At 48.8% G+C, this 12,103-nt stretch overlaps 1 protein-coding gene and 1 long non-coding RNA gene across 2 annotated transcripts; both read left to right on the top strand.

Moving 5' to 3' along the window:
• Positions 1–368: 368 nt before the first annotated feature.
• LOC117089525 lies at positions 369–3,061 on the top strand. Its single transcript, XR_004439644.1, has 3 exons — positions 369–786; positions 1,192–1,428; positions 2,546–3,061. It is a non-coding gene; the product is annotated as an uncharacterized LOC117089525 (long non-coding RNA).
• Positions 3,062–6,792: 3,731 nt separating this feature from the next.
• On the top strand, positions 6,793–9,689 carry ASCL1 (achaete-scute family bHLH transcription factor 1). The gene is made up of 2 exons (XM_033220868.1): positions 6,793–8,185; positions 8,548–9,689. Exon 1 carries the CDS (start codon positions 7,399–7,401, stop codon positions 8,137–8,139), a length of 741 nt encoding a protein of 246 aa, XP_033076759.1. The 5' UTR covers positions 6,793–7,398; the 3' UTR covers positions 8,140–8,185; positions 8,548–9,689.
• Positions 9,690–12,103: the final 2,414 nt, after the last annotated feature.

Below are 12,103 nucleotides of genomic sequence, written 5' to 3'. Positions count from 1 at the left end.
GTGACGTCACAGTGCCGTCGGCCGCGGTGAAAGGCAAAGGAAGGGTCAAAAACGTATCGTGTGTGTGTTGTGTGGCTGAAGTGGGGGCATGTGAGAAAAGGGAAGTCAGAGGAATGGGGGAAGGGATTTGGGGACATGAATTTGAGAAGGAGCAATCAAGTTTGTGCGTGAGGTGGGGGGAATCAGGATTTTTTTCTTTTTCCCTCCTATATGCAAACTGTCACTTCGGGTTAGCGTGAACCCTTATCTGGCTCATTAGCATGAGCTGTGGCTAACACGCTTAAACCCTCTAATTATTTATTATGCCGTCACGGAGCGGGTTGCAACTCCACCCCGGGGCGCACTTTCGGGAACCTGCAGAGCTGGGCACCACACGGGGGCCGGAGCACAGCTCCTGGTCCGGCTGCGCGCTACCAGGGAGACCCCTTACGACTCAGGAGCCCCACGGGGCACTGTTCTGAGGGTCAACGAAGCAGAGTTGTTGGGGGTCTGTCTGGAATGGCTTCTCACCAACATTCATCCCCAGGGTAGTAGTACTGCACTCGCCTGGTGAATCTACATAGCACCCTAATTTCTCCATTGACAACTCCAAAGACTGAAGTTGGAGCCAAGAGGAACAGACTTTTTGCAAAAGTAAAAACAGAAGCCAAACCCGGTGCAAAGGGCCTGGGAATTGGGTTGAGTAGCATGTTGAGTACACTTTCCAGAAGAACCCTGGGGAGAACCTAAAGTTTGCTGGAGCCCTCTTCCCCACCCGTGCGTTCCAAGAGGATCCACAAAGTGGGGGTAGGAGATTTGATGGGCTGAAATCCGGTCACTCACGTCCACGGTTCTATTCAGAAAACAGTTTCAAAATAAGTTAACCTCTGTAGGGCGTTTTTTCCCCCTCCCCTTCTAATTGTCCCCGCTTCCCCCTCCCCCTCCTCATTTGAGTCTGTTTTATGTTCCCCTGCGTTGTGCCAACTATTTTATCTTTATTCCTTCTCTTTCTCTCCTGCCATTCATTCCTTTTTTTGTGTGTGTGGCTTCTCTGGCTGATGTGCGGCTCGTTACCACCCACTGCACACTTGCTCCTGTAGCTGAGGTGTTTCTATACAAACTCCAGCGTCCAGTTGTCATATTAATTATTACACTGAGTAATGACTGAAATGGTCAAAATAAGGGGAGACTCAAGAGCGCTTTTTCTTGCAGCTCAAAGATTCAGCAAAGAAGCCGTGCAACAAAGCACTAATTGGTCCCCAGAAACACTCTGACAAGGCATGGAAGATAGGTTTCACAGAGCCCTTCGATTGTGAAGGGGGAGAGCTCTGAATGGACTCCACGCTTCTTTTCTAAACTCTCTTGCTGAGCAAAAAATGGACCTCTGTTTGAATACTGCCCTGATCCTTGAATACTATACCCAGCAGAGAAAAAAATGCACCATTTATTGTAAGTTTTTTTTTTCTTCTCCAGCTATTCAGGGGTTCTCTGTGAAGAATCAGCTGGTTTTGTTTACCGTGAAAGACCTTTACTTTATTTTCATTCTTGGAGGAGGTGGGGAGGAGGAGGGAAGGAAAGCCATGTGCCTAGACAGAGAGGAGCTGGCCTACTGTAACAAAATAGAGTGTAACAAATCCTACAAAAGTTTAGAATGTATTGATTCTTTGGAGAGCTATATAGATTAACGACTTTCTTTATGCTCATCCAAGGAAGGTATTTAATCATAATGTAAATGGGGCTTTAGAAAAAAATAAAGACTTAGCGTTACTTCTCCTTATTTGGAGAACTTCAAAAGGACTTGTGAGGGTGGCTGCAAATTACCTCCTCACCCATCCCCACATTCCCTCCTTATCCCAAAAGCCACAATAAAATATAGTTTGTGCTTTTTTTGTTTTGTTTTTTCAAACTTTTTTTTCTTTTTAAAGCATATTGAAAAAGTGAATAGATTTGTTAGAAGGCTGAATTCCTTAATGCAGGTGCAAGCTTGGCTGCTGTGACCAGGAAGCTGAGCCAAGCCCAAATACATGGTTTGTGCTATTCTGCCCCCTGAGCAGGCCCTCCAAAGCTGGTGCAGAGTCAATGCAGGCTAGGCAGCAATCCTTTCTGAAATTACCTTGGGTAGGGTATTCTTAGAGGCAGTAGATTGTGCAGTAATGTTCTTTTCATTTTCCCTGGGTAGGGCAGTGTCTAGCACAGGCTTACAGCAGCACACAGCCCAGCAGGACAGAGGCCCTGTATTAATTATAGCTCCCGGAAGATGAATATTGGCTATGAATGCCAAGCACACTCACTTTTCTCAAAGCATCCATTGCTTCTGGAACTCAAGTCACCCCCAAATTCAAAGATTACACTTAAAATCCTGTAACAAAATCCAGAATCCAAGACTTGTGTTCATCTTTGTACCCTCTTTGCCCCTGATTCGGAATCTAACTAAAGTTAAAAATATAACTTTATTAAATTATTTGTCCAGTGGAAATCCTAGTTTCACTTGTAATATCAATCCCTCTCCCAAAAGAGAAAGTATAAATTGGTTTTCGAAGAGATGAGTCATATCCTCTTTTTACAGAGAGACAACACACAATCAAGAGCACATACATAGTTCTTGAGCTTGAGTGAAGTTGGTATTGGCCTGGCCTTCAGCTGTGAATGGAAATTAAGGCGGCAGGAGACTCAAGGCACAGGGTCTCTGATCTCAGGGCAGCAGACCCCTGTGGCCACTAGGAAAGCCATCTCACCCTACAGATCCTGAGGCTGAATGAAGATAAGGTCTAATCTGAAGTATGGTTCAGCTCCAGAATGTTCTGATATAGGAAAGGGGCCTGAAGGTGCAGAAATTAAATCCCCTATTGTATTGGAGGAGAAAAAGAAGCCTTCTCATCTTTCTGCAATGTCTGTACTCTGGTTGATACTCACCAAAGGGGATCAGTGCTTTTTTCTTCCCACTCCCCCACCCCCACGACAAGACAGAACACTGTTTGAATACTGCTATTTGAAAAAGCAAAAAGGGAATCTCTGATATGTGGAGAAACTTGCAAAGCAAATTACCCAACAACATCTGATTTAATTCTCATAACACCCTTGACATACAGGCAAAGGGAGTACCACCACCTCATTTACGAATGAAGGTATCAAACCCTCCTTTTGTGAGCTGTTTATTTCTCCCTTCATGTGAAGATAAATGCGACATTATTCAAGTGTCTTAGCCAAGTAAAGTCCTAAGGGCTTGCTCAGAATCAGGCCCACTGTGTGGCAAGGGAGCCACAGAAAGCAGAGCCCAGTGGCTCGACTGAAGCCCCTTGCATGTGGAGGCCACAGAACACCTCTATAGTTTATCTCACTTGCTACTGTTCATGTCTAAAAATTGGGTTACTATCTGCATCACCTTAATATGCCAGCATCACCACCATTTCTCAAAAATGACAGGAATTACTCACCCCTAGGTGCTGGGGCAGTGAGACAGACTGGCACTGGATCTCCGTTGGCTGGAGTGATGATCACGAAGTGGTTCCAGGAAGCCAAGTGCTGAGGCTGCTCCTGCCACACACCCTTTCCTGGGTGTGTTGTGTGAGCATGACTTCCTTATTAATCCTTTTTTCTCTGGACCTGACCTAGAGTGCTCTACATACATATCATTGAAATCTCACAACTCTTGGAGGTAGGTACTATAATTATTGGCATAGGTGAAATAGAGACACCCAGAGTGTCTCAAGATCACACAGCTCTCAGGTAACGAGGCCTAGATACCAAGTCAAATCAGCCTGCTTTATCTGGAATTCCATGGGCCTAGGGGAGCAGAACATGTGGCCAGTTATCTCAGGTTGGGAGGAGGGTTTATCATCTAGGCCACAGTGTCAGAGGCAGGATTCTAATTTTGGTTCCTGAGCCTGCCATCTTTTGCTTCGCACTGGTGAAAACAACCAGGAAGCCAATATCAATGGAAAACTCTCCTTGATAGAATCCCCAAGGATAGAAATGCAAACCTCTAAAGAAAAATTATAGACTGTTCTACCCTAGGGCTGGAGGAGAAAGTGGAGATGACAATGTTGAGGTGCAAATTCCAGGTTTACTTGAGTGGGGAAAGGAGAATGCCTGGGTTCTTGGAAGGCTTTGCAAAGTATGTAAGGAAGAAAACTTAGCACACTAGGGTGAGAAGAGTGAGGACAGGCTCAGGGCTGGCATAGGGAGAATAACGACAAATGTTCTGGTGGTTTTGGCCAGAAGGATCCTAGCATCAACTGTCTTTTCTCCTGGCCTGAGGCCAATGAGTAAGGCCACTACAAGACGAGTCTTCTTCACTACAATGCACTTCCATTTGGGCACCCATTTCAAGGTGTGTGGGAGGGGAGAGGAGGTTCCATCCTCTACATCCCTGGTATTGAGATCCCTGTGTATGCATCCTGGAAAAGGAAACTGGGAACACGTGCTGGCTACCAGCAAATTTTCTAAGCTGTTAGATGCAAGTTTCAAAATTAGCTGGTGTACGTCCCTTCTGTGCAGATCAGAAAACTGAGGCCAGTAGAGGCAGAGGGACTTGTTCAAGGTTATAAGGCACCATTGTGGTAGAGCTCAGACTCCGGACCTTTGTGAAGTGAGTCTAAGTTGGTAGGGAGCTTGGGGTTCATGTGTCAGCTTAATGTAAAAGAAAACACATCTAGATGATTCCATGTTTGCAAGACTCCCTCTCACTCTCACCCCGGACACTCAACTATTTCGCTGAAATAGAGTGAATGGGGCATTCGGACACAGCTGGGTCATGTGGGAGGTGAGTAAGGAGTGCCTGAATAATTCCTATTTCTGCAAGTGATCTGAGGCTTACTGTGGCTGGGAGGCACAGGGTGCACAGGCTGTGTTGTGACCCTGCTTTTGGGTGCTCACCTCCTATACTTCCAGAGTTCTCTTAGCCTTTCCTGTGGTCAGGGATGTGGAGAAAGGCCTGAGGTGTGAATCCCACGGGGTTCAGCCAGTTCTGTGAGGCCAGCAAGTTACAGGTTACTGTGAGGAGAAGAGGCTGTGTGGCTAGGAAAGGTTACAGAATTGACCTCTGTTGCACGATTTGGTCCTATACCTCTCAAGCCTACCTATTCTGCAAAGAGGAAACTGAGGCAGAGAGTTGATTCACTCCGGGAGCCGCCCGTCCTTACTGCCCACCATCATCAATATTGTTCCAGAAACACTCAGCCAGCCCACATACCAAGGGCAGCTCCCTGGGTCATCCCCGTTGGCCCTTTAGAAAGATCCATCTCCACAAAGGGGAGTTCAATTAGAACCAATTATCCGGATAATTCACCACAATCATTCTTGCACCCAGATCTCGGATTATTTCTACTGGAAAATCAAACGGATGATTGCCCTCCACTTCTTTCTGCCTATGTAGACACGACCTGATACGCTCCCCAGCCTCTCTCCCGACCAGAGCCTTAAAGAGATGGGGCCTCTTGCTCGGTCTGCTTTCTCTGCAGCGCCGCGTCCCCAGACGTCCTGAAGCTGGACAGGGTTCTGGCCAGAGAGCGCCAGGGCGGAGGGCCCAGGAAGGGCGCCTGGGCAGGCGCTGTCCAAGCGGTCGAACGACGGCTGCAAGCGCCTCCCCCTCCCTCGCGGCGCCAGCACGCGGCCCCGCCGGGCTCGGCTCCCAGTCGCCTGCCACCGGCCCGCCGGGCACACGCCTGGGGCGGGATGGGGGCTGCGCCAAGGCCGCCGAGGTGCCCGCGGCGGCGCCGAACAACCAGGAAGCTCCACCAGTGCCCTAAGCGCCATCACCCAACCCCCGCCCCGCGTCTTTCTTCTCCGAGGGTCTGGGAATATCCCAGAGCACTCCTTTCTTTATGGTATCTCTCAAGCTGGTCCGGAAATAATCCCTGTGGGGAGGGGGTGGCGGTAGAGGGCGGCGGTAGGGGGCGATCCTACGGGGCCAGAGGTCATCCTAGGGGGATGTCCCTGCCATATATACATACCCACCTATAGGACGGTTCACAACCACTCCTCAGTGTCGCTTCTCCTTCCCCCCCCCATACACTTGCTCAGTTGTGGGGAACACTTCCTAGGTTTTAGAGCTGAATGGGACTTTAGAGACCATATTCTGTGGCTGCAGACGAGGAAGGGAAGGCTTGGAGAGGATGCCACTTACGAGGAGCCACAGAGCATTGAGAGGACGCCTTGGGACTAGAACCCATGTTTTCACATAGTCCAGCAGTCCAGCACCCTTTTTCACTGTCCTGGACGGAGTCCCCCCCCCCCCATGTTTCTAAACCTCAATCATAATCTGCTCCAATTCCTAGGGTCACCGAAGAACCCGAAGAGAATAATAGTGAGGAGGGGGAGGAAACAGGAAAAGTCGAGCCCCACTCCATCCTCACCTCGACACCGCTCCTATGCCAGTTTTTCTGCCCAAACCCTTCCCTGCGCTTTGCTTCAAGTTCTTAGCAGAATCCAAGGGAACTTCACCCCCAATCTTTCCACCTATACACCTCAATTCCTAGAGCCATTTGTCCCTCCTGTGACGCCCCCCACCCCCTTCCTAAAACCACCCCCGGCTGCAGCCCGCCCCGAGCGCGCCGCCTGTTTATTCAGCCGGGAGTCCGGCACGCGCCAGGCGCACGCACTGCAACAACAAACCCAGCTGAATGGAGAGTTTGCAAGGAGCGGGAGAAAGGAACGGGAGGGGGGAGATGAGAGGAGGAGGGGGAGTTTAGGGAGTGGGTGGGAGGAGAAGATAAGAGGAGGGGGGAGTGGGGGCTGCAGCCGCTCGCTGCAGCAGCGGGGAGTGGGGGGCGAGGCGGGGCCAGGGCTGCGCGTGGGGCTGGGTGTCCCATTGAAAAGGCGGACGCACTCCGGCCGCCCAGCACTCTCTCACTTCTGGCCAGGGAACGTGGAAGGCGCACCGACAGGGATCCGGCCAGGGAGGGCGAGTGAAAGAAGGAAATCAGAAAGAAAGGGAGTTAACAAAATAATAAAAACAGCCTGAGCCACGGCTGGAGAGACCGAGACCCGGCGCAAGAGAGCGCAGCCTTAGTAGGAGAGGAACGCGAGACGCGGCAGAGAGCTCTCAGCTCTGACTTTTGCTGCTGCTTCTGCTTTTTTGTTTTTTGTTTTTTTCTTAGAAACAAGAAGGCGCCAGCGGCAGCCTCACACGCGAGCGCCACGCGAGGCTCCCGAAGCCAACCCGCGAAGGGAGGAGGGGAGGGAGGAGGAGGCGACGTACAGGGAGGAGAAAAAGCATTTTCACCTTCTTTGCTCCCACTCTAAGAAGTCTCCCGGGGATTTTGTATATTTTTTTTAACTTCCCTCAGGGCTCCCGTTTCATCTTTCCTCTTCTTTCCCTCTCTGTTCCTGCACCCAAGTCCTCTCTGTGTCACCCTCGCGCGCCCCGCACCTCGCGTCCCCACTCGCTCTGATTCCGCCGCTCCTTGGCCGCCGCTGCGCATGGAAAGCTCTGCCAAGATGGAGAGCGGCGGCGCCGGCCAGCAGCCCCAGCCGCAGCCCCAGCCGCAGTCCCAGCCGCAGCCCCAGCCGCAGCCCCAGCAGCCCTTCCTGCCGCCCGCAGCCTGTTTCTTTGCCACCGCAGCAGCCGCGGCGGCCGCGGCAGCCGCAGCGGCAGCGCAGAGCGCGCAGCAGCAGCAGCAGCAGCAACAGCAGCAGGCGCCGCAGCTGAGACCGGCGGCCGACGGCCAGCCCTCAGGGGGCGGTCACAAGTCAGCGCCCAAGCAAGTCAAGCGACAGCGCTCGTCTTCGCCCGAACTGATGCGCTGCAAACGCCGGCTCAACTTCAGCGGCTTTGGCTACAGCCTGCCGCAGCAGCAGCCAGCCGCCGTGGCGCGCCGCAACGAGCGCGAGCGCAACCGCGTCAAGTTGGTTAACCTGGGCTTTGCCACCCTTCGGGAGCACGTCCCCAACGGCGCGGCCAACAAGAAGATGAGTAAGGTGGAGACACTGCGCTCTGCCGTCGAGTACATTCGCGCGCTGCAGCAGCTGCTGGATGAGCATGACGCGGTGAGCGCCGCCTTCCAGGCTGGCGTCCTGTCGCCCACCATCTCCCCCAACTACTCCAACGACTTGAACTCCATGGCCGGCTCGCCGGTCTCATCCTACTCCTCGGACGAGGGCTCTTACGACCCGCTCAGCCCCGAGGAGCAGGAGCTGCTCGACTTCACCAACTGGTTCTGAGGGGCTGGCCTGGTCAGGCCCTGGTGCGAAAGGACTTTGGAAGCAGGTAGGTTGCATTTTGGGGCGGGCGGGGGAGGGGTATTCTTGCCTTAGTCCTCCCTCTGAGTGTCTGTGGAAGTGCGGATGTCTCCAAGGAGATGGGGGAATTTTTATTTAAAGGATTTGTGAAAGTTAGTCGATTTCAAGTCCTAGTTTGTTAGTTTCAGCACTGGCCTCTGAAAATGGCTTTGCCCAGGTCTCCAAGGAGTGAAGGGTAGTAGTGAGGTGCAGAGATACTGGTGAACCGAATACTGGGACGTGTCAAAAGAGACGTCTACCTGACAGATTCTTTCCTCAGACCTCCATCTCCCCCTACCGCTAACCTACACGTTCAAGTTAACCTCTCTTGTTATTTTCCTTATGTTATAGGGTGATCGCACAACCTGCATCTTTAGTGCTTTCTCGTCAGTGGCGTTGGGAGGGGGAGAAAAGAAAAAGAAGAAGAAAAGGGAAGAAGAAAAAAACGAAAACAGTCAACCAACCCCAACGCCAACTAAGCGAGGCATGCCTGAGAAACATGGCTTTCAGAAAACGGGAAGCGCTCAAAACAGTATCTTTGCACTCCAATCATTCACGGAGATATGAAGAGCAACTGGGACCTGAGTCAACGCGCAAAATGCAGCTTGTGTGCAAAAGCAGTGGGCTCCTGGCAGAAGGGAGCAGCACACGCATTATAGTAACTCCCACCACCTCTAACACGCACGGCTGAAAGCTCTTGCTCGGGTCCCTTCACCTCCCTGCCCTCTCTCAAAGTGCAGTTCTTAGCCCTCTAGAAACGAGTTGGTGTCTTTGGTCTCAGTAGCCCCTACCCCAGTAAGCTGTAGACATTGGTTTACAGTGAAACTATGCTATTCTCAGCCCTTTGAAACCCTGCTTCTCCTCCAGGGCCGGATTCCCAAACCCCATGGCTTCCCTCACACTGTCTTTTCTACCATTTTCATCATAGAATGCTTCCAATCTTTTGTGAATTTTTTATTATAAAAAAATCTATTTGTATCTATCCTAACCAGTTTGAGGATATATTAAGATATTTTTGTACATAAGAGAGAAAGAGAGAGAAAAATTTATAGAAGTTTTGTACAAATGGTTTAAAATGTGTATATCTTGATACTTTAACATGTAATGCTATTACCTCTGCATATTTTAGATGTGTAGTTCACCTTACAACTGCCATTTTCCCTATGTGGTTTTGTAAAGAACTCTCCTCATAGGTGAGATCAAGAGGCCACCAGTTGTACTTCAGCACCAATGTGTCTTACTTTATAGAAATGTTGTTAATGTATTAATGATGTTATTAAATACTGTTCAAGAAGAACAAAGTTTATGCAGCTACTGTCCAAACTCAAAGTGGCAGCCAGTTGGTTTTGATAGGTTGCCTTTTGGAGATTCCTATTACTGCCTTTTTTTCCCCCTTACTGTTTTATTACAAACTTACAAAAATATGTATAACCCTGTTTTATACAAACTAGTTTCGTAATAAAACCTTTTTCCTTTTTTTAAAATGAAAATAATCAGCTGCCTCTAAGCTTTCTTTGACTCTGGTGCCCCTAGTTCAGTTTTATGAAAATGTCAAAGGGAAGAGGTGGGTGGAGAAGAAAATGTTGCAAAACATGCTAAGTGGCAGAGAGGACAATGATAAGTGCCACGGCCAGTCCCATCCAAATGGTGACTTTAGGATGAATGTGTGTGTGTGTGTGTGGTGTGTGTGTGTGTGTGTGTACATGTATATATGTTTTCTTTCTATCTTGTGTGCAAATGTACACGCCCACCAAAAGAATAGATAATGATTGATGGCTGCATTATCCTTTGATCAAAAGTTAAAATCCCCCCAAAAAGTGAACCAGAAAGAGAAGGTCCTCCACCATTTTCCAATTCTCAACTCCATTCTGAGTTTCTCCATGTGAAACTATGGTAGGACTGGATGAAATAATGGAGACTAGGTCTGAGTGGGGAGAATGGTGGTTCTGGGATGGGGGTTGGAGAGGCACCCCTCTCCACATTCAAGCTCCTAGTGGTGAGTATGTTTCTCTTCCCTCACTTCCAGGCACACATTTTCTACTCATTTTCTCCAGTACACATACTTGCCATATTGATTTTAAGTAAAAGGCACATATGATATGAATTCATTCCAAACGGATTGAGATTTTAATTTAAAAAAAAAAAACGCATTAGAAATGTGTGGTCGCTTTGAGACACTGGTCTATCTAAGCTTGTGACTCTATCCGAATAGCGTGAGCTGCGTATAAAAGTACCCAATTACCAAGATTCAAAAAGAAATTGGTGGGTTTTTGGCTGGCTTGCTTCTTGTCAGTTAGCAAGGACGTGATTAGAATCCTACTGGCCTCTCGCGGGCTCCTCGCTCGCCGCCTGCATTACTTGCAGATTCAGTTTGCGTGTCTCCAGCCAAGCGGAAAGCCGAGCGCAAAATGCATCTTACAAAACCCAACAAAGAACGGGTAGCCAGCACGTCTTCCAGAGTTAAAAATCTAGTCTGTGTTGGTACATCTATACCATTTAGTGGCACCGAATAATCATTTTTTAAAGCCACGATGCGCGGAGCACGCCACAGCGTCTGATGTCATTTTGCTAAATGACCCTCTATAGAATGCACATTGAGGCTTCAGTCCCTTTCAAAGAGATGAGCGTAATTAAGGAAAAAAAATCAGTAAATTCCTCATCGCCATAAATAATCGGACTTTCTGCCTGCAGTGGGCCAATTTAGAGCTTACTTGAGAGAAGTAATGCTTTTGTGATGCCTGCTTTTATTTTTATCTTCTCATTTGGAGGACCAGAGATGGGTTCCACCCCCACTCTCCATTTCTCTTTCCTTTAATTTATCTCCTTTGCAAGTTTCCAGATAAGGTATGCAAAGAAAGTGTAGCAAGTCACTTATGGCTATGAATATAACATTAGGATAATGTTTCAGCCCACACAAAAGGAAATTTTTTTTTTCCTTCTCCTGTGAAGACAGGTGTTCTTTTACTCACTTCTGAATGGGAAATACCCAGTCTCGTTAAACTCGAGGCAAAGTTAGTCGTTGTTTGCCACAATGTGAAGGCAAACTCGAAAAATTCACAAAAACACACACACACAATTTTGCCGAAGCTAGGAAAGGGCAAAGTGAGGATTGGGCAAAATCTCATTACATCTGCTCTAATCGCTTAGCAACACAAAGCCGGGGCTTGTGCGGCGAAGGGAAGCCATTCACAGCGCTCTGACAGGCCGCATTCAGCGCGCGTTAGTCAGCTCCATAAATCACCGCTGCCCATTGGCTGTGCGGCGGGCTTTGGAGCGGCCCTGGGCTGTCAGCGAAATACAAAATGTAGACCCCAGAGGCTAGCAATAGCAGCCTCTTCCCCGTCTTAGTCACCACCCATTTTTCTTTCTTTCTTTCTTTCTTTCTTTCTTTCTTCTTTCTTTCTTTCTTTCTCTTTCTTTCTTTCTTTCTTTTTTCTTTCTTTCTTTCTTTCTCTTTCTGTCTTTCTTTCTTTCTTTCTTTCTTTCTTTCTTTCTTTCTTCTTTCCTTCCTTCCTTCCTTCCTTCCTTCCTTTCTTCCTTCCTTCCTTCTTTCTTTCTCTCTTTCTTTTCGTTCCGTTTCGTTTCGTTTTCTTTTTTGAGAGAGAGGAGGGAATGCTGGGGTAGAAAACTGCGTTGACTTTATTGACTGAGAAACCTTACCTATTCAACAATGACCTGGAGACCACCGAGTTAAGACTGAAGACACGCTGAAATCAACGAGGAGGAGTGGGGAGTGCTGCAGGAGAGAAAGAAAATACAGACCTGCCGCAGGCTGCAGAGTTGTTGAATGGCACACATCATCAGAGGATGGGAGAGAGCTATTGGTGCACAGGTTTCACCTCCCTGACACAGTTATTTAACATTTTAAATTGAGAGTAGTAGGGGATGCATCAAGAAGAATGTATCT

This window comes from Trachypithecus francoisi, unplaced genomic scaffold (genome assembly GCF_009764315.1).
Source record: "Trachypithecus francoisi isolate TF-2019V2 unplaced genomic scaffold, Tfra_2.0 Lachesis_group11, whole genome shotgun sequence".
Classification (NCBI taxonomy): domain Eukaryota; kingdom Metazoa; phylum Chordata; class Mammalia; order Primates; family Cercopithecidae; genus Trachypithecus; species Trachypithecus francoisi.
The sequence above is the reverse complement of the archived record's forward strand: the minus strand, read 5'-3'. Positions and strand labels throughout refer to the sequence as shown.